At 40.0% G+C, this 23,305-nt stretch overlaps 1 protein-coding gene across 4 annotated transcripts in view; it reads right to left on the reverse strand.

Moving 5' to 3' along the window:
• The window catches only part of FSTL5 (follistatin like 5), a 319,455-nt gene that overhangs the window by 22,307 nt on the left and 273,843 nt on the right, over window positions 1–23,305 (reverse strand). For all 4 annotated transcript variants that reach the window (XM_028743543.2, XM_028743546.2, XM_028743544.2 and 1 more), the window contains 4 exons: window positions 20,897–21,015; window positions 11,885–12,034; window positions 4,632–4,739; window positions 1,459–1,583 (listed from right to left, as the gene is read on the reverse strand). In XM_028743543.2, coding sequence (XP_028599376.2) covers window positions 1,459–1,583; window positions 4,632–4,739; window positions 11,885–12,034; window positions 20,897–21,015 — 502 coding nt within the window. The remainder of the gene's footprint in view (window positions 1–1,458; window positions 1,584–4,631; window positions 4,740–11,884; window positions 12,035–20,896; window positions 21,016–23,305) is intronic.

Here is a 23,305-nt window from a genome sequence, read left to right on the forward strand (position 1 = left end):
AGTCTGCCCAGCCACGTACATTGGACAAACAAACAGACGAATAAATGCACGTATCGCAGAACACAAGAATGCCGTCAAAAAAGAAGAAAAAACTTCCTCTCTTTTCCAACACATGAAAGAAACAGGACACGAAATTAATTTTGCAGATTCCAAATTGCTCTCTAACATGGAACATCACCACAAGAGAATAATCATGGAAGCCATCGAGATAGAGAAACACCCTCACAACATGAACAAGCGTGACGACACATCCCGCTTGCCAGACATCTGGAAATTAGCCCTCCCCACAAAAACTGACACCAGATCCAGAGGCACACAGAACGCCATCACCAATCAACCACACCAGACCCAAACCCAGACCCTCTCCACAGATAAATTACAGACACCATCCAGTAGCCAAACCATGATGGCACCTCCGGATGCTGCACCCCCCTGCAATCCCTACACAGATCTGGCTGGCACAGGCCACAAAACCACAGCTCGCCCCTATACACGAAGCCAAGCCAGAGCACAACTACAGCCATCTTCTCAGAAAAACTCTTCACAAAGTTCAAGAGGTCAAGACACAAAGGCTTTAGCAACTAATCCACACCTAATGACCCACCTAAGTGGTACTCAGGATATCACTCAAGAAATCACTCAAGATATCCCTCAAGCAACTAAGGAACAAAAGAAGAAAAGGCACACTAGCCTGGGAACTTCCTCTCGGCCCAGAACATTGGAGGCTATACACCACACCCCTCAACAGTATTTATAGGAACTCAAACACTGAGATCCTGCTCTGTTCCAGTAACAAGAAGCCGAAAGCACCAGCCTGAAGATGACGAGTGAGACCTCGTCGAAACGTCGCCTAGACACCCCAACTTTTACACGGGAAGACACCCGAGGACACCAAAACCTGCATACCTATACCCGTGAAAATCTACGAAAGCATATATATATATATATATATATATATATATATATATATATATGTATGTGTGTGTGTGTGTGTGTGTGTGTGTATATATATATATATATATATATATATATATATATATAAATAAAATTGTAAGTTGGATTGATTCCCATCAAATTCCTCCCACCCATGTTGCAGTTTTCATTGTCACTATGCTCCTTATTTTTAGCTGCACCAAAAAAAAATTGCTTTCAAGTTACACTGTACCACCCCAAGTAAAAAATTCCTTAGGAAGACAATTCTGCCAATCAGAAGCTGCCCTTTGGTTTCCGAACGTTTTGAAAGTTGAACCGATTTCCGGAACAGATTCTGTTCGACTTCCAAGGTACAACTCTACAGGAAAACCTATCCTAAAACCTAGGGAAAGAATGAATGTGATATTGGAGGAGAACAACAACAACAACAACAACAACAACAACAACAACATTAAAAAATATCCAATAGATAAGTAAGTACAAACCCTTGGCTCCAGAACTCTTACTAGTTTGTGTGTCACTTACCTTATGTGAGTGATGAGGAGGGTTGTAGATGGAATGAAAAAGTCATCCACTCTGTCAAACTGCTTCCCCACTGGCTGAGTATGAATAGTATGATGAGAAATACTCCCACTGGCCTGGGTTATCACCTGGAGGATATATTATTGTGGAGGACAATTACTCACATTTTCTTTAAAATCTAATTTGAATCAATCATGTTTGATTAAATCATGTTAAGGGTAAGGCTACCAACAACTTATTCCAACACTTGGCTCAAAGAAAGTTACTGTAATGGGTGCAGCCGTTGTCATTGTTTTGAAAGTAGATGTTTCTAAATACCTGCCTTATTTGCTCTTTGGCATGTGGTTCAAGCCCCCAATTAGAAATAAGAATATAGTGGGTTGTATAGCAAGAAACTCTAGGAGTTCAACATATATTCAGCTTTTTAGCTTTAGTACAAAGGATATATGAACTTCCTGTGAGAAATCCTAACTCTTCCACTGTTTTTTTTCTTCCTTCAGAATTATTCAGATGGTTCTCTCAGGTAGGTACATTCAAATTTGCACTGAAATTTCACTTTCAGTGATAGTGTAAACTCTGCTCAAAATTCGTATTGCAATGTTTTTGACAGGACAAAAACATGTATACCCTGATAACATGAGAGACAGCCTGTAATTCAGCAAGAATATTATTATCAGGGGTTTTTAATACATTAAAGAAAGCTGCAAAGCAAGATGAATGTGGATCTATCCCTGTGCACAAATGAACTGTACACATTTCTGAAACTGTAGCAGCATGTTTCTTGGCTCCTGTGACCATGGAAATAAGGTGCTGACATTTTATGTTTGCCCAAGTGAATGTGTGCCTGGAGACAGCTTGGACTAGTGGTGCATGTACAGAGAAATATTATATGAGCAAGCCCTACATTTTGATGCAAACAATAAAAATTTAAATACCAGTGCTTAAAACTAAATCCAATAGTTTCTACTGAAGTAAGCAAATAACACATTACAGTCTTATAAATCTGTATAGAAACAAGGATACGCAGAATGGTTGCACAGATTTAGCTGAAGTCAGGAATATTGGTCCTGATATAATGCTAAGGCCAATCCTATTATAACAGTTTACTGCGGTATACAAAATACAACAAATACACATTTTGTTGGACTGTACCACAAGACCCAATTCCTTTTTAACCCAAAGAGTTGAAGAGGGCAAACAGTCATCTGCTGCCCCCCATTCCCCACTTCTCTACCTATTCCTTTGCCACTAACAACTTTGTATAGCACTGTTACCTCAGTCAGAGATGGTGGCTGATATAATTGCAAAGATGCTGGGCCAGTTCCTCAACTTCAGTGGTTATGGCATTACACAGACCTAGCAATCCCTGCACAGCAACCCAAGGTTTGGGCTGCCAGGTTAGAAATTAATAGAGTTGTATCCAAATTAAAAGATGTATTTGACATAAGGAAATCAATCTTCTTGTCCATTTTGCCTTAAAGTTCATATAAATATTTTGAAGTAATTTTCAATAATAGTGCATCTAGTGGAATGCTTAAAGCTCCCTGGAGACTGCAATCAGCTCCCGAGTCATAATCAATAGCAATATATATCAGCTTGCATTTGAAAATATGTCTCCCTGCAAAAACAAGCTGTTTCTTTCAATGCAATCCCATCATCAGTTTGATAGTTCTGATCCCTTTTGAAACAAATGATTCAAAAATAACCAACTTCAGCAAATAACATTCACAGGCAATCCAAATTATGCTCAGGCTCTAATAAAGAAGGGATGTGAAGCATCGCACAGCTCCTGCATTCAGGGGAATACACATTTGTCTGTATTAATGATTCCTGGCGATTTACTGGTTTCATGCAGTCAGGAATCATTATAAACAAAGCAGCTCTGATGAAAAATTACTGTGCATTCTATATATTTTAAAATATGTAACTGTTGTTGCTTATAGTAAGCCATTTTTCCTTGAGCAGTGGCTAGAAAGACTTGTGTAGGGGATGCTCCAACTGTAGGTTTCCTGCATCAAACAGTGGTAGACAGGAGAGCTTACAAGGCTCCCTTCAATTCTAATTCTACACTGTACACATGTGGTCATCTCTTTAAAATTCTCCTGCTGGTAAGGCACCTTCAGGCATCACAATAATAGCTTAATGTCACTTTTCCAGAGGTACATTCCACAGCACCAGGGGTGGAGGAAGGGGTGTGTGGTGGGTGCTGTCCACCCTGGGTGTCACCACTGAGGGGGTGACAAAATGCCGGGTGGCACTCACCCCGGCCCTGCAGTGTGCCTGAGCCATGTGTCTCTCCTGGGAGAGAAGCGGTGGCATGGTCTGCCCGCTGCCTCCCTCCCACCAGTTGTAGGGCGGCTGAGTGGGAGGAGGCAGGCAGACTCCGGAGGTGTGCCCCACCCTTGCCCCGCCCCATGGGCCCTAGGCCCCCGAGTGGCTTCCTCCACAGCTGCACAGCACTACTTAAGGATTAAAACTCTGCCACCCTGTCATTTCACTGGATCTTTCCATCTGATCATCAACATGGGTTAGGACCTATCAGTACAGAATCCTTAAATATTACAGCAGATCTGCCAGATGAACCCATACAAAATCCTATTTCTATTAATTTCATTTTGTTTTCACGCCTTCCCCTTCCACTGAAGGGAGCCTGGGATGGTGCACAACAATAAAAAATGCACATGTTCCAGATTTGAAATATGTAAATGTAAGGAGGGTTGGATTCTGTTTCCCATCCCCAACCTGTTACACATGGCTCCTGTTACACAACTAGAAGACACAAAATCTTTGTTGCGATTTATCTCTAGATACTTTAAAGCCATTTTGATGTGCTTATGTGTGAAACATCACCAGAAATAGTACTGGGGGCTCCCTCTTCTGCACGTAACTGTCAAAGTAAGAGAAATGGATTCTGAACAGAAGTTTAAAAAACAAAATAAAATCTGTGTTTGTTTAGATTTAATTCAAAATGTTGACATTATTCAACTGTGGGGACATAGTTTATAAGTATTCCACTGAAAGTTTTCTACATTTTGAGCACATACAAATGAAGGAAATTTCTTAGTAAGTCTTATTGCTGACAAGATAGCTTTAAAAATTCATTGATAGCTGCTGTGTATCATAGGATTCTACAGCGAGTTTGGCTATAACTAAAACAATGAAATAAAAATACTCACCTGTAGTGTAGGAGAATTCTTATCAAAACTTCCCCAGCTGAGCACCCATACCTGATCATGCGATTTGTCGTAGTGAAGTTTGACTGGAATGGGATCTGTACTTACTGCCTAAAGAATATGAAGAAACAAGGAAAGGACCAGCTTTTCTTTAACGTTATAGTAACATAAATATTGCACAACTTTGGAGTGAAAATTAGACCCCAGTGAAGCCTTCAATTGTTGATGTCATTCTAATTAATCTGAAGCTAGAGCACTCCTGCTTAAACAGTGATCTTTGCTCATTATTTGAACAACGTGACATGGATATATGTTCCGTCTCCACCTAATTAAGTTGTATGCCGCAACAAAGCTATTAAAATGCTTGAGACAAAAGTGGCAAGGCAGCAAACTATTTATTTACCCTTCTTCCTCGATTGTATGCTTCTTGGTTTATCTGTGAACATCTTTTTGCTTTTGTTAAAAGTTGCAAATGAAGAGAAAAATGTGGAATATACCGACCATGGATTCATCAAAGTGATCCATTTCCTTTTTAATAGCAAATTGAAGAATTTCAACTAGCAAAAAGAATTCTGACCAGAGAAGGAAACTGACACAACTGTGATTGTTCTATGTGTATATTATTTGATCATAGTTTTCATGTAATTTTTAACTTGGTAAAACAAGACAAAATAAATATATTTCACTCAAATAGTTTTGTGTGTGTGCTTTGAAAAGTAGAAGAAGCACACAGAGAGAGGTAGGACAAGGAAAAAAAAATCTTCACTGGGTGCTTAGAATTACAGAAACAAACACAGCAGCAGCTTGATATAAATGGAGTAAGTGTGTTTTAAAGGTAAAGGGACCCCTCACAGCTAAGTCCAGTCGCGGATAACCCTGGGGTTGTGGCGCTCATCTCACTTTACTGGCCGAGGTAGCCAGTGTTTGTCCGCAGACAGCTTCCAGGTCATGTGGCCAGCATGACTAAGCCACTTCTGGCGAACCAGAGCAGCGCACAGAAATGCTGTTTACCTTCCTGCCGGTTCAGAAAACTGGGCTCAGGGCAGTTAACAACAAATTTAAAACTTAATTGTGATACAACAACAAAAAAAGCATAAAAAACAGTATAAAAGTGTGAATAACAATAAATTCAAAATTCAAAAATCAATTTAGGGGGAAATCCACCCAATAAACATTAGATGATCACCGGGGCTTGCTGGCTAAATTATTCCTATTTGGGCCAGCGAGGAGGCTAGGGGAGAATTAGCTGTGGGATCCCAGAGTGGGTAATCTTCATAAAAATTTCTCTGTTGCTGTCAATGAACTAACTCCACTATTAGGGCTGCATTTGTATTTTTGTTTCGGTTTTGTTTTAAAAGGAGACCCTCTATCTCTTTGTTCTGTTTTGTTTGTTGGTCTTTCTATCACGAAACTGTGAAGCACAGCTTGTTTATCAGTTTGACAAGAAGAGTACCAGCTGGCTAATTAAGTGGATCTAATTTAAAGTAATGATGTAGATCCTCAAGATAATGTGCTAATGGCTGGCTGAGACCACTGGCGATGCTTAACTATACACCTGAGGTGTTGCGAAAAACTCCAGCTTCCTGTAAAGCCAAAGCTGTTTTTCTTCTTGAGAAGACAAACTCCAGGACAATTGTTTACTACTGGGTTACCTTTCTTTTTTTTATGCTGCTAGATAACACCTGCAATAGTCTTTCACGCCTGAATCAACTGTTGTGATACTGCAAATTGTGCATGTTTGAAACAACGTCTTATTGTTGGCTCAACCACTGCAAAGAAATCGAAGGGAATAAAACTAGGTGACTTGGGTCAAACCCATTGAAACTGAAAATGCAGTTCTAAATAGTTCCACTTAGAGCACAATTCTTCCATTAATCTGTGTGCTAGGTCTGCTTCTCACTTTATTTCTGAAATGTCCCTTGTATCTGAGATGTTATATTACATGGGATATTAGATGTGGGTGCCATGGTTGTAGAAATGCTTCTATGTAACATGAGAAATCACTGAAGCTGGTCTTGTTAATTGTACTGGCATGCTTAAAATTGCCTCTACCCAATCTGTTAAGTAACTTCACACCAAACTACCTCACCCAGCAGGTGTAATGTGTTATCAGGATGTTGAAAAGGTGATGTGGAAATCTGGCAAACTGGACTTATGATTGGAAAAAAGGAGAAACTGAGAGAAGCAGAAATTTAACAGTTTCACTCATCCCTAGTGAAACACTCTGAAATCACAATTTTCTTGGCATGATCACCCAGCGCATTTCATGTGTTTCTGCTGGTCCCTTCCCTTAGTTCATGTGGGGGAGGCTGGATATCATTCAGGTACAGGATTGTAGTCCAACAACATGTTTTTCCATGCATGCAATTATAGCTTGACAATATCACCTCTTGTGGCACCATCTAGAGTTGTTTTCCAAGAAAGGTATGCAATTTTTCTCGAGTAAATAGAGAGCAAAAGATATCCACCTTCTGAATAATGTGCATATTTGACTTCTTGTACCTTCCTATGCTAAGACATCTTAGTGATGTGGAAAGAAAAAATAAATAGTTCCCTCAAAGTGGACTGGCTAAGAATCTAAATGCCTCACATATCGGTTATACATATTTAAAGATTTATGTCTAAATGCAAGAGAAAAATAACTCCTGGGGCTTGCAAAAAGAATACAGTAGCATATCATTATGGGATAAGAGAGCAGGATTGTTTCTATGATATTACAAGCATTGCTGAGCCAACTCTTTCCCTAAAAACTGCCAAAGTACTTCATATTAGTTATACTTCAGTGCTGAAATCTCTACTGTAAAATGACAGAGATAAAGTGATATTTCCTTCATGGCTGGCAACTTTTTGTGGGAACTTTAGACATTATATTTTGTCACCCTGGCTAAAAATCTTACAAGACTCTTTCCGTTTTGTCACAGGATTTTTATCAAGGGTAAAAAACCTATAATGTAGTGTGATATTTCAGTTTATTAAAGGGATTTCCTTCTTGCAGAAATGTGTGAGAATCAGTGTAACAGAAATAGTGCCAGGGTCCTCTTTAAATGAGAATAAACTTTGTTATAATGTTAATATTAGAAGGGTCTTGGACTTGATGGGCAATATTTCTGGACTCGCAACAGGGCACACCAGCCTGCCTACTACAGTCCTCGCACAAGAGTCCATTCTGTAGCAGAGAGACTCCCCCAGGAGCAGCTTTTGGGAGGGGGCTGGCAAGAGGCCTAAATGTGTAGTGGGAATTGACTTGCACAACTATAAACACTTTCCACTAAGGCTGCATGCATTTCCTGACTCAAATAATTATGGGCACTGCACTTTGTTGTTGTTATTAATTTAATTCATATACCACCCTTTATCAAAAGTTCCCAGGGTGGTGTTTAACATTACAACACATTTTACGGAGCATAATAATAATAAAAATAATAATACAAAGCATAATGACAGATAGCATAATAATAAAAATAATGAGAGCCCCTCTACACACACCTTTAACAGGCCATAGATTATTTCATCGCCAAAGGCCTAGGTAAAGAGGAATGTTTTTGCCTGGTGCCTAAAGACAGGCAATGATGGCAACAGACGAGTTTTTCTGGGGAGAGCATTCCACAGATGGGGAGCCACCACAGAAAAGGCCTGTTCTCTTGTTGCCAATCTCTGAACCTCTCAGGTAGGGAGGACATAGAGAAGGACCTCAGATGACAAATGCAGGGTCTGGGTCGGTTTGTATGGGGAGAGGCGGTCCTTAAGGTATGAAGGCCCTAAGCTCTATAAGGCTTTATAGATCAATACCAGCTCTTTGAATTGGGCCTGGAAACTAATTGGTGTTGCTGGGAATTGTTACTGTGAGGAGTACACTACAGCGCCCATCATTCTTTGGTGGAAAGAATATGCTTCAAGTGTCTTTTGAAAGCACAGTGTGTATGCATTCTAAGGCAAAGCATATACTGGATACAACACATTATAACGGCCATCCAAAGTAGTTGTGGACTGCATATGGGAAATCCAGGTTCTAGCAAGCATGAACATGATGTTTCATTCAGATTCGCCAGGTGTGGAGAACATCAGGCCCAGGGCTGCATGCAGCTGTCTAGGCCTACGTGGCCATGGGACTCCTCCTCAAGCCACACTCCACAACTTCCTCTAGTGCTTTTACATGGCTATATTGTGTCAATGATTGGTGAAAATGGCTCTTGCCAGCCTGGTTGACGACTCTGGAGGGGATGTGTATGAGGAGGTGTAAAAGCTTGTAGTGGTGTTAAAACTTTGGTATTTTGTATGTCTGAAATTGTGCCTCCGGTTCATAGGTGAAGAGTTGCATCCCTTCTTCCAACCACTATTTTTTTTGTCTCTCCCAGGCTCCATGGCATGTAGTCCTTGGAAGCCTGCCCTCTAAGCAATGTGGCCCTCAGGCTGAAAAAGGAGAAGTCCTGTGAGCCCTCTTGTTGTGAACTACCTGTGCTTTAGAAATGTCCCTGAAACTAATAAACTGGACCCACCTTGAATACTAGGTGAGCATGGCAACCCACAAATTCTTCTCTTGCTTGGATTTGACAAGACAGAAATGTGACAAACAAAATAATGCCTATTTTTGATTAGCTGGATCAAAAATATGAAGAAATGCAGGTGAACTATGCAGTCTTCCAACTGCTTCCCTAACTATAATTCTGTGCTTAAAAATGAACAGAACCTTTCTTTTGTATTTTATTGAATGCTATGATGATGGCGTTCTAGAGCTGCTCTAAAATAAATTATAGTTATCTTTATTTTAACCTGTCATATTGATACATGATAAAAAAAAGAAATTATGAGCACTGGTGTACAAGCATTAGCTGTATATTAGTGTCTGTTATATTATAAAGAAGTCTAGGGTACTGGGAATATTGGCAAGGATTAAAATTTTAATAGCAGCCGTGCCTGACACTTTCAATCACTTTCAAATTTCATTTCTTCTTATGAAGATGACAGCAGATTTTTTAGCAACTGTATAATGCCTATTCATGAAGTGAAGCACAGCTGCTTGCAGGAAAGTCACATTTATATTTTAGAAAGTGCAAATTTTATGATCTTGAAATGAATTTTAAGACACTTCTTTGTGTTCTGAAACATAGTGCTGACATGATTTTGCTCTCAAGAGTAAGGTGAAAATTCTTGTCTGAATGTTTTTGGCTAACCCTTTTCACAGATGAGAAGTATCTAAAACTTAAACGGTACATCATAGCCAATGGTTGAACAGGCAATTATATTTGCTATGATATATAAAACATGCCAACTACTTGTCTATGTATGTGTATCAATCACATGTACACATACACATCCATATAGACATAAAGACACAGGTAAATGTACACCTCATTCATAGTTAAAGTAATGATAAACTCAGGGACCCAGAGAAAAACTTTGGGGGTTTATAAACTTGCCAATTTTTAAAATACAAATCTTTATAGGGTTAAAAAAAAAATCCTTCCCTTCCACCGAAATATATTTGCACTTTGTTTACATTTTTTTTAGTGTAATACTCTGAAAACTTCTAACAATAAGCACTGAATGGGCAACATGCATTCATATATCTAAGTCTGAAACATCCAGACTTCAAAATATAAGCTGCTGCTATGAGCAATTTCAAGGATGCCAAGATATTTGTTAAATAAACAGCACAGTCCTCAACATTCTACACAGAAGTAAGTTTCATTCTGTCCAAAGGAATGTATTCCCAGGTAAACTGGGTATAAGGGTGAAGCCAGGCAGAGCAATATGAAGCCCTCACTGGGACCAGCATAGTGGAGCGGAGCAGAGTGGAATGATTGATTGGATGTCTCATCTGCCATGTCTCTAGCTAACAAGGGTAGAAAGTGTGTGTGTGTGTGTTTATATTTTTTTGCTGTTTGGGGCCCATTTCAAGGGGATGGATCTACCTAGGATCCAGAAGATCCACAGCCAGCCTTGCTCCACCTCTGCAACATCAGTTTTAGAGTTGTAAGCTTCTTCCTGCAGGTAGGAACATTGCTGGCAATAGCATTAAATCCATCTTGCTTTCCATGGCTGCAGCAAAGCCCCCTCCCAACAGAGAACAGCACTTTCGTAAGCCTGTTAACACACACTGCAGAATGTGATATGATCACACTCCTTTGGGTGGACTTACCACCGAAAGGTAGGAGTCACAGTGCACATCCCAAGCCACATATAAGCTTCTTGCAAGGACATGGCCCTAGCCCTGTGGGTGTAAAAGGTCCTAAGCTGAACCCTGGGAATCTCTATTTAAAGCTGGGAAATTTTCCTCTGAAACCCAGACAAGGTGCTCCCAGTCAGAAAAGGCAATACTGAACTAGACAGAACAATGGTCTGACTTGGTATAAGGCAACTTCTTCCCAACACTACACTGATAGGAATCAGGTTGCAGTTTCTTTTTGTCTTTGCTAATAGCCACAAAGGGAACTGTTCCCTTTGAAAAACTCCAGATATCCATGGCTGGTAGGATATTCTATAGAAACTACTATCACACAGTTGTAGTACCAGTTACAGATAGGTAGCCGTGTTGGTCTGCCATAGTCAAAACAAAAAAAATTCCTTCCAGTAGCACCTTAAAGACCAACTAAGTTAGTTCTTGGTATGAGCTTTCGTGTGCATGCACACTTCTTCAGATACACTGAAACAGAAGTTGCCAGATCCTTCTATATAGTGAGAAGGTGGGGAGGGGTATTACTCAGAAGGGTGGTGGGAATGGGTGATTGGCAGATAGCTGTGATGAGCCTGTTGACGACTCTTAACGACTGCAATAGGTCTTACAGGAAAAAGCAAGGGGTGATTTTTAGAGGTTTTACAGCTAGCACATCGTCCATTACCCCTTGCTTTTTCCTGTAAGACCTATTGCAGTCGTTAAGAATCGTCAACAGGCTCATCACAGCTATCTGCCAATCACCCATTCCCACCACCCTTCTGAGTAATACCCCTCCCCACCTTCTCACTATATAGAAGGATTTGGCAACTTCTGTTTCAGTGTATCTGAAGAAGTGTGCATGCACACGAAAGCTCATACCAGGAACTAACTTAGTTGGTCTTTAAGGTGCTACTGGAAGGAATTTTTTTTGTTTTGACAGTTGTAGTAGTTTGTGAGATTTGTAGTAGTTTGTGAGATTACATACTTCCTGAATCATGGCCTGATGAGAGAAAGAATAAGCAACAGGCCTCAATCCAATATTTTGTTCTACCTTATACAGCAAATGAAAGAAAAGAGTATCTTACCTAGGAAGAACACTTACCTGAACAACTTTTTGTGACTGCACATCAACAATCAGCACTCTGTCTAAGGTGGGTTGGGTTACATATATAAACTTGTCTTTTACATTAACAGCAGATGCCCAGACGCACTGCTGGACTTCTTCCCCCTCAGCTTTAGGGCAAACTTCATCCTAGAATTAAGAAGAAAGGAAGATGACAAATCACTCTAAGACCACAATAATTCTAAAGGGTGCTCATAACAACTCTGCCACATTTCTGCATGACTCAAATGCAAGCTCAAAATATGCCAGAAGAACAGGCAAAGCCTGAACTATTTCAGGAACTAACTGTACTAGCTTCAAATCGTGAATTCAGTTTCATCCAAGAACATTCAGCCACCTCCCCCCCGCATCCCAGTTTAGCTTGTCTCTTGAAGTTATTTGTTTAATGTTGGTTAAATTATATGCCTATCTAGCATAATGGACGATGTGCTAGCTGTAAAACCTCTAAAGTCTTCTATGATGCCATTTATGCACAGAGGTGCCTTAGCTACAAGATCTAGTCCCCACCAGATCCACTTTTGTGTTCTGTTTTAAAGTAATCAGATGATGTGAAAGATCATCTGATCATCTGAGACTTCGGAGAGCTGCCCTGAGTCACAATAGACATCATTGAGTTAAACAGAAAAAGAGCCTGACTTTATATAATTCAGTTTCCTGTGTCCCAGGAATAAACAGAATATTGTACATGGCATGAAATGCACTTTCTAGAATCCTGTCCCTTTAATTTCTAGAATCTGTGACAGAAAATATCATACACCTGTAATGTTCAGGAGCAGCAATAATAATAATAATAATAATAATAATAATAATAATAATAATAGTTATACCCCGGCCATCTGGCTGGGTTTCCCCAGCCATTCTGGGCGGCTCCCAACAGAATACTACTACTACTAGTAATAAAGCGATAAAAGTACTCACAAAAGCTCACAGTACAGTGGTACCTCTGGTTATGAACTTAATTCGTTCCGGAGGTCTGTTCTTAACCTGAAACCGTTCTTACCCTGAGGTATCACTTTAGCTAATGGGGCCTCCTGCTGCTGCCACGCCGCCGGTGCGCAATTTTTGTTCTCATCCTGAGGTAGAGTTCTTAACCCGAGGTACTACTTCTGGGTTAACCGAGTCTGTAACCCAAAGTGTTTGTAACCTGAGGTGTTTGTAACCCGAGGTACCACTGTACTAGTATCCCAGTAGCAGCATTGCTGCTGCTTACCAGGAGGGGGAGCCAGTGGTGAGGCTAGGCCTATGCACAAGCACCACTGGGACTTCTGGAATGGCTCGGCTGGTGCACAGATTGTCAGCAGCAACAATGCTGCTTCTGATTGTTATGACTCTGGCCCACTGTGTGAGCCAGTCTTTTGATGCAGTGTAAAAGAGTGCCCTTAATTCCCATTCCCGGATACCTGGGCCCTGTCACTGCAGATTTACAGTTGCTATACAGAGAAGAGAAATGACCAAAACTTAACCATTATCACTTGTGAAAGTGCTTCTGGTCTATCCCGGATGCTCTAAAGGATTCATATGAACACAGGGTTATTAATCTGGCAGCTGATGTGTGGACTGTAATGTCTTCTGAAAATCCACAAGTGTTATGTAGCCGTAACAACACAAAAGGCAAATGGCCAGCGACTATGTGTGAATAGAAGGCATGTAGATCTTCCAGAGTGCTATTTATCAGTGGATATGAAGTAAATCCACCAGTGCTACAAAATTAACTGTGTGCCAAACAGTTCAAAGAACGCTTCAAAGAATGCTTGAAGAATATTCATACTCCAGTTCTGAAAATTGCTTGGGCCAGAAATGTGTCACATATGCCAAGATTTCTCTTCATCTTTTCTTCATCTTATTACTCAGGACAGCTCATCAAAACAAGATTTTAGCATATATCTGATGTTTATTCCTGACCTAATATCTTCTATTTGACACATCATAGCAGGCTGCTGTAGCAATACTTATGGTGTGTCAGAGGATGATGACTTCAAGTGAGGAATAAACAGCAGGCACTGATGAGCTGCTAAGCAAATATCTTGTTTCCTTGTGCAGGGGTTTCTTTGAAATGAAAAATAGAGGGGAAAACAGCACCTGTGACATGCAAAGGGATTGAATACTAGAAAGCACATTTTTAAAAGGCACATGATATAATTTATCTGAGCATTCTGTGGCATCTCTGTTTGATGGTTTTTCTTTAGTACACAGTATAGGCACTGTCTGAATCTTCGCATGTCAGAGTGAAACAGAAATCAATTTCTGAGTCCTGCTTAGAATGTATCCACTTACGAGGAAGGTTAGCAGTCATTATTTGTTGCTCAGAATTTATTAAATCTTACAGGGAAATGTGTCTGTTTGAAACCACTCTATAATACTTTGGAACATTAAAAAAGGGTTCCTTTGAATTGACCAACATCGGGCAAAAGAGTACTTGCTGATACTAAAATTAAGGTTCGATTTCCTATTAATGCTTAATATAATTCTGTTAATGCTGTGCTGAATCTTGCCATTCAAATTCTCAAAAGTTATGTTCCCCTATGGAGGGGTTTTTCCTTTTCCTGTCTCTTATTCACTGAGGGGTATATGGGGTATTAGGGGTAGTACCACTGTTATGTGACATGTTGTGCTCCTTCTGAGGTAGTTTGTCCATCTTTGGTCTCCACTCTTCACTCAGCTCTCAGGAGCTGTCTCTCCTAGGAGCTTTCAGCATGTGACAGTGGACATACCCTGAGAATCAATTTCAAAAGGCTGGCTAAACCAGCTGAAGTTAGCTGATGGGTCTCAAACCCTCCCCTCCATGAGTTAGGGATTTCCCCTGCATGCGAAGACAGGCTCTGCCAGATTGAGTGGACATGACCAATAGTGGGCCCATCGATCAAAAAGATGGTTTCTGCATGTACTGTAAAGGGAAGTGAGGGGTAGATGGGGCTCATCAACCTTGAAAGGTAGCCTATCTAGGAGAAGGAAATCTCTGTTCCTAAGTCTCTGCCGCCTTGCAGGTAAACTCATTACAAGGAAAAATCCATACCCTCTGCTTTGTGGAACATATTTGGGAGGGAAAAAAAGGCTAAGCAGTAAAGCATGTACAAATCTGGAGCAGAGTCCCTACGACAGTTAGATGGCATCTTGTATGCCTCCTTCCAGCAATTCCTGTAGCCAAGTTGGTGCTAAACATATTGCTTTGCTTTCCTTTGGACTATATCAGAGTGGCCAAGAGTGGGGTCCTGTCATCTAGGCAGCCCAGGACCTCCAGACACACTGTCCAGGCTAGCACCCTGAAGAGGTAACAGCAAAAACAAGGCAGGAGGCAGCAGTTATGGGCAGAAGGCAGCAGTTACTGGTCTCTTCAGCCACAGCAGGTGCTGTGATTCTCCAGTGTGGCCAGAGGCACACACCATTGTCTCTTGAGAATGATGGATGCCAATGTTAAAGTAGAGTGATTTGCCTCCCTAGAGAGGGAATTTTACACCATTTCTTGATCCTGCCAATCTGACAGATTTTGAGTGTAAGCCTACACAAGCAGGGACTCTGACGTCCGATGCTAAGGACTGGGCAAGTACGTATGGCTACAGGTGGTCCTTTAATTAATGTGATCCTAAACTATTCAGGATTATTTAAGGGTTACCAATTGGGCCTAGAAGCAAACAGGTAGCCATATTGAAGGTATTACATGCTCAAATCACTTGACCGCACAAGCATCCAGCTAGCTGAATTCAACTTTCTTGACCTCATCCTGCCAAAGCTACAGGGTTGTTTTTGTAACATTCCCTTGAAAAGCTTAAACAAATGAAAAATGAAGGCATTCTATGGATAAATTGGGGAGATCAAACATCAGAGATCACTACACTCAAACATAAAGCTATTGAAGACGCCTCACTTAATGTGGCCTCAGCTGGGACAAATACCGTATTATGTATATTCAGTTATTTGTATAGCATGCTGAAATATGTACATATATGCTTTTGCATATCACAATTTTCAGCTAGTATATCTGCTGTTAAATATTAACTTAGTCAAATGAGACCTTCAGTCCTAAGCAAATTTTTTCTCCTTACTTGTTTTTTATCTATGAGACCCATTAATCTGACTATAGCTGATGCCAGAAATAGTTTGATAGATGGGAACAGAATGCAGAATGAAGTATTTTCTGATTTAGAAATGATTTTTAATTTTTTTTATATAAGGTTAAGCTTAGCATTCTCCTCTTTACCTTCAAATGCAAAGCTCCATTAAAAATTTCCCCAGTGGTCAGATAATGGGATGAAACAATTTTCTCTTAAATATAGGAACAAATTCTCTTTTTAATTAAAAAGTGATTGATGCACCTTTTTTCCAATTTAGGTTCCTTATAAGAGGAACATCTGATAATATCCAATAAAAATGTTAATTTATTTCACTGCTTTTTGACACTTTCCTAAGCAGAAAGTGATTCAGTCTAATTCAAACCAGCAGATGGAATAAAGCAAAATATTTGGTGATTTTGGAGAATTGTTTCTGAGATAGAATGAGATCTACAAAGAAAATTGATTTGCAAAATTCAGTTGTATGGGATGCCTTATTCAAGCTATCTAGTCAGTATAAACATGGCCTCTTATTTCAGTAGATCCTGAGTCAATCCAAATATTATTAATTAGCTCAGATACATGTAAATAATTTGTTACATGACTGATCTGCAAGAAACTTTGAATGTTTTGTTTCTGAATAATATAAATTAGGTTAGGAGGAGAGAAAACAGAATTGGCCAAGGATATCTAGTAAACTCTGAAGATGAGAAAGGACTGTTACTTAATTTTCTGAGCTAACATTTTAACAACTGACCAAATGCAAGTTTGCTTATATACTGCATTTTTTTTCTTTTAAAAGTTCATGTTTCTATCTCAGTTCAGCAGAGCATCTCTGTGCAAATGAACAGCTATGCTTAATTTCAAATATGCTTAAGTCCAATGTATAGTGTTTGATTCCTACATTAGACAATCAATGAACCTTTGTAATGTTCACAAGTAAAGCTAAACCATGATTTAGTGCTAAGGAAGAAGCCTTAGCCAGCCTTGGTCTTGCATGCTGATTCCTCCACTATATATAGGGGTGATGATATTGGAAGCTTAATTTCTGCTTTCAAACAACTTTGTTCTTTTTTACTCTTGAACTTGGTTTAGGATCATGGCAAGTGAGCAAACCGTTGTTGAAATAACCAGAGTTTGGAAGCAATGGGGAATTATAATTAGTTTAAAAGTGGAAGCTGCTAGATCTAAAGGTGAAAGATACCTTCAACTCATAAGAAGGCTGCATTACACATCATGCTACAGCGTTGCATGAAAAATAATAATGAAACAAATACCAAAGATGTTGTTGTCCTTGTGCAAGAGATTCCATGAAAAGCTTGTGGAAATTCTAGCTGATCAAGATTTATGAGAACCTTTGTAGAACCTGCCCACTGGAGCACTTTATCTTGCACCAACTCTTGGGCAAGCATTTGCAGAGTACAGTTAGCAGTTCCTTTACTTGGGCTCACTTGTTTCTTTAGATCTAGTCTTGTCTAAAGACAAGACACTTCAGAGCAGGGGTTCCCCAAGTGGGCAGTATTGCTCCCTAGGGGGGCATTAAGATTACCTATGGGGTGCTAAGGGGAGCTGCAGGGGGGCACGGGAGCTGTAAATGACTATCAGACTTTTTAAAATGGTGTCACTGAATCAAGTTCATCAGAGTTTTTTAATTCATTAAATTAAATGGTATTAATTGGATTTTGAATAAATGTGCAATTAATTGCCACTGTTTTGAATTCTGCTGTGGTATTATCTTCCTTATAGGGATGCGGGTGGCGCTGTGGTCTAATCCACTGAGCCTCTTGGACTTGCCGATAAGAAAGATGGTGGTTCGAATCCCCGCGACGGGATGAGCTCCTGTTGCTCGGTCCCTGTTCCTGCCAACCTAGCAGTTCAAAAGCACGCCAAAAAGTGCAAGTAGATAAATAGGTACTGCTTCGACGGGAAGGTAAACGGCATTTCCGTGCGCTGCTCTGGTTTCAATGTTCCGTTGCGCCAGAAGCGGCTTAGTCATGCTGGCCACATGACCCGGAAAAACTGTCTGCGGACAAACGCTGGCTCCCTCAGCCTGTAAAGCAAGATGAGCGCCACAACCCCAGAGTCATCTGCAACTGAACTTAACTGTCAGGGGTCCTTTACCTTTACCTTATTATCTTCCTTAGTGGGCCATTCAAATCACTATTCTGAATAATGCTTTTTTACAAGTTAGGGTGGAGAGCCCTGGGGATGAGTTTATGGAACCAAGGGGGTGGTGGCTCAAAAAAAATTGGGAACAGCTGCTTTGGGGCAACCAATGCCATAAACACATTGACAAATTAAATTTGTAAGAATGAGGACTCTAAAAAACCTGAAAGCCCCTCAGTACTTGCATCTGAGGAAACTGTCACGTCAAAACGCTATGCATGTGGTATGTAGTAATAGATACTTAGCTCAAAAGCAGCTTGAAATCCACACTCAGGAGCCAGTCCATGCAGCAGAAATATATGTATTAAAATAATGCATAATTCAATGAGCTGGAAACATACTTTCCTCCTCCATGGAGGGAATTCTATTGAGGATTTTTTTTAACAACATAGCATAGTTGCCTGAAGGTATGTTGTATTCAAAGCAATGAGTAGAAAAATATTTTCCCCTTGCTATGTAATTCAACTTATGGAGCAGCAGCAGATTTATAGGCACTATGCAGGAAGGCATAAAAATAATAATAAAATCCTAACCAGTAAAGTTGCATGACAAAAAAAAGGGGGGCAGAAAATAAATTTGCATGGCTGTTTTCCAACTGCAAGGGAAGAGTAGTTTAAACTTACTGCTTGTGGTGTATGTCTGTTCAAATTTTGCCCTATTCAAGTGTTCAGTCTAAATGTGCAAAGGGGCAAACAGGAATACATCGTATGAGTTGGAAAGACACTGTATTAAACTTGAGGCATGAATTGGATATAAGTACCTTTGAAATGTCTATCAACTACTGTGAATCTTACACTCAATTTACTGAGGGCTATCCCAAAATCTGCTCTGATCTCAAAACAAACAAACAAACTGCTTAAAATTTACTCAGTGTTACTTGATCAAGCATTAGATGTTCTTCCGATAGAGGATTTTCTAAACTTTGTTGTGATGAGTTGTTCATCCTCACAGATGAAAGCAACAAGCGCAAAAGACTACAGAGTTCATGACACAATATGACTATGGTGAAAATACCAAGGTCCTTTCATTGAAGTGAGAGTCTGATGATACTGAAGGATAGCACAGATACTGATGATAGCACAGATCAAGCTGGCTAAAACTCAGACAGAGGATTATCTAAAGGAAAATGGAATAACAACACAATTCTGCCTATGTAATTTGCACACACCTGCACACTCCAGCGGGAAGGTAAACTGTGTTTCTGTGTGCTGCTCTGGTTCGCCAGAAGTGGCTTAGTCCTGCTGGCCACATGACCTGGAAGCTGTAGGCCAGCTTCCTCGGCCAATAAAGCGAGATGAGAGTTGCAACCCCAGAGTCATCCGCAACTGGACCTAACGGTCAGAGTCCCTTTACCTTTAACACGCTTGCTCCATGAAATGAATCTTTCCCTCTCCTAAATTTTATCTCTGATATTGGGGAGAGGGTTTAAAAATGGAGAAGGAAAAATATACCTAATATATTTTACATTATAATTACTTCTCTTCACTGTTCATCACTCAACTTATCATTAATTCTGAAATGCTACACAGAATACTTTCACGTTTCACTGTTCTCATTTTAAGTTTCCTTTGGTAAAATTTTCAGATACTTCTTAAATTATCAGCTTTTAAATTAGCCATCCATACGAGAGAGAGAAAAGGTCTTTGACTTATTTTTAGTGATGTTGAACTAATTTTAGTTAAGCAGTACAAATCAAAGCTTGATTAGCTACTGAAAGTATAATTGCATGCAGTAAAAATTTATCTTGTTGTTGAGCACTGCATATATCTGTATATATTTTTTAACTTTGGCAGTAATCACTACAGAAGCAAATCGAGCCCAAGGGTTTTGTTTTGCATGGATTTTAGAAGAGTAGAAACATAGGAATATGTGAGTAGGGATGTAGGTAACCCACAGTTATATTTGCATGAATGCCAGAGGGATAGCTGTATTGGCCTGCTGTAGCAAAAACCACAAGGAATCCAATGGCACCTTAAAGACCAACCAAGTTATTGTGGCATGAAGTTTAATGGAGTAAGGTCCACTTACTTGATCAGATTCTGTCTTTATCTACACCCTTATCTGTCTGTCTTTGTGCTCGTCTATCTAATCTTCATATACAAACACACATAAATGGGTACATAGAAGTAAAGTTTATACAAAGTAGGGTCACATGGCAATGAAGCAACTTGTGGCTTTCTTACTCAGAATTCAAGGTAAGATCAGATTGACCTATTCGTCACTGCTTGACCCATTTGCAAAGTGTGGCAACAATTTGCGATAGTAAGCCTTTGCGTGAGTTCTTTCTAGAGCAGGCTTCCTCAAACTCGGCCCTCCAGATGTTTTGAGACTACAATTCCCAGCATCCCTGACCACTGGTACTGCTAGCTAGGGATCATGGGAGTTGTAGGTCAAAAACATCTGGAGGGCCGAGGTTGAGGAAGCCTGTTCTAGAGTTTGGTTGCTACAGCCTGCATCTTCCATATTTGCCATAGCATTCATACTACTGCACAGCTAATGTAACACTGTAGCACCATACTTAGATAAGACTTCCACAAACGCTTGAGCAAGAGAGTCCATGGCACAGCATGGACACATTTCTCCTTCTGCCCATAGTTCTTTGGAGCCAATCAAGTCAGGGTCTTCTATTGTTGTGGAGGCCCAGTGACAGAAAGGAGTAGGAAACATGTGTCAACCGTTGCTTCATTAGCAGACAGAACATTTCAAAGAGCATATTCAGCTTTTTGCAATATCAAGCATGGTGGAAGGAAAGAGTAACTAGATGTTTCAGAATACTTGCCTGGAATCCAAGGAGCTTTTCACTAGGCTTAATATGTCTCTGGAATTCACACTCCACTGGCTGTATCACTTTGATTCCATCTTCATAAAATACATAGAACATATTCCCAATTCCCAGACCTTAGGAACAAAAACATGTTTAAAAGTACAAAATTAAACCACTCAGGGAGGAAAAAAAGTTCATGCACCAAAGCTTTGACTAATTTTTTTGGCCAGATAATATTTTGTTAATGTGTGTAAAATTAATTAAACTAATCCTGTGGGATTATTAAGAAAAAAACACTGTAGACTTAAAATGAAACTTTAATGTGATACAAGATTTCACATTATAACCCCCCTGAGAAACAAAATGGCTTCATGAATATTAGTCTGGAAATATATGGCATACTTTGAAAATACCTGCAACAAAAGAGAATGTAAGGAATTTATTATTCATTTAGGATCAACGAGAAATAATAAATTATTTACATTTTCTCATTGTGCCATTTGTGAGGGCTGGAAGAGGTAAAATAGAGGTTCATGGCAACACAGAAATTATGGAGGGTTTGGGTTTCTAAGTGCTTTTTTTTTAAAGTGTCTTCTCATATGAAAATATATTTTATGGTTTGTACCCCATCCAGCTTTGCTGTAACAAAAAGTACTTTTGTCCCTACAATTTGGGGCACCAGAGCTTGGCCAACCTATGAACCTTAAAAAGTTGAGGAATCTGCTGGAGAAGACTGGGATATGGTGCAGGTGGCCAGGTGCTCAATGAAAAGTGAGCATCCTGGCTTGTGTCAGTGGAAGTGTTTGCACACAACCCTATACTTTGAAGCACTGTAAAAGGATCGTTCTAATGCACAAATATTCATGGAACCCTCCATCATATCTGGGATTGCACTACAGAATAAACAGCATCATTCTCACAAATTGGCTACAGAACTGGAAGCCAAGGAATAAGTTCCTGCATGGTCAGCCTCCTCTTTGCACATGTTAATAATAATAATAATAATAATAATAATAATAATAATAATAATAATAATAATAATTTATTTATACCCCGCCCATCTGGCTGGGTTTCTCCAGCCACTATGGGTAGCTTCCAACGGAATATTAAAATTAAACATTAAAAGCTTCCCTAAACAAGGCTGCCTTCAGATGTCTTCTAAAAGTCTGGTAGTTCTTTTTCTCTTTGACATCTGGGAGGGTGTTCCACAAGGTTGGTGCCACTACTGAGAAGGCCCTCTGCCTGGTTCCCTGTAACTTGGCTTCTCGCAGCGAGGGAACCACCAGAAGGCCCTCGGCACTGGACCTCATGTCCAGACAGAATGATGGGGGTGGAGACGATCCTTCAGGTATACTGGACCGAGGCCGTTTAGGGCTTTAAAGGTCAGCACCAACACTTTGAATTGTGCTCAGAAACGTACTGTCTTGGTGCTTCAGTTTTTCATATTTCTTACACATTACTAGGGATGGAATCTCCTTTGACATGGTGTCAGAATTACTAGTAGTGCTTCTGGGGGGTTTGTTGTAGGATCTCTTGATACAGGCTATGTGGTATCAAAATGGTGACAGGGAGTAGTGGTGGGTTGGGCTGTAAGCTTCCTAAGGTCTTGGTCGGGGACGGCTCCTTGTTTCATACAGATAAGTGCTCAATTTCTCACAGTGACGTGAATGCAGAATCTGTTCATTGACCTGGCAGACTACGAAACCCAAATCTAAAGGAAATTTAGCAGGATGCAACTATCTCAGTGCATTTATAGGGCCATTCAGAAATTCATTTGATTTTTTTTTTATGCAGATGAAGATGGAATGAAGGGTGGCAAGGGCAGCCAGCAGAACCTGACCCTTTTCAATTCTTCTGCATGTCCATTCAGAAACTCAACTGACAGCTACATCTTTTTGGAGGAACAAAGCAATACATAGCTGTGGTCACCTGCAATAGCTAGAATTCTCTCTGAGTGTTTAGAATCTTTCTAGCTCAAAAACTAAACCATTCAAGGTTGCCTACAAAGGCTAATGTGAAGCCAACTATCAAAAATAAACATGGCAAATAAAGCAAAGCAAGTTATAAAAGAAAAGAAGAAAAACCAGCAAGGGGTGTGTGTGAAATAAATTAAAAGGCCAGCCTAAAAAATAAAAATGTATCCAGCAATTGACAAGTCTTTTCAGGGTGCACACCTTGACACATTCCGATGGCTTCTCTGAAATTCAACGTGTTATTATGGCCATTCAGAGGAACCACTGCATTTCAATGGACATTCTATGTCATTGGTTTTGATATACCCCAATAGTGCACTGAAAGTAGACATCTACTTTCAACAAGAGTGTATCTATAGTTGTGAGACAACCCCAAAACAAGTAGTTCCTGTGTCTTTAATAGCAGCTCGATTTGTAGAAATCAGCAAGTGAATTTTTTCTCAGCTTGGAG

Source organism: Podarcis muralis, chromosome 9 (assembly GCF_964188315.1).
Source record: "Podarcis muralis chromosome 9, rPodMur119.hap1.1, whole genome shotgun sequence".
In the NCBI taxonomy this organism is placed as follows: domain Eukaryota; kingdom Metazoa; phylum Chordata; class Lepidosauria; order Squamata; family Lacertidae; genus Podarcis; species Podarcis muralis.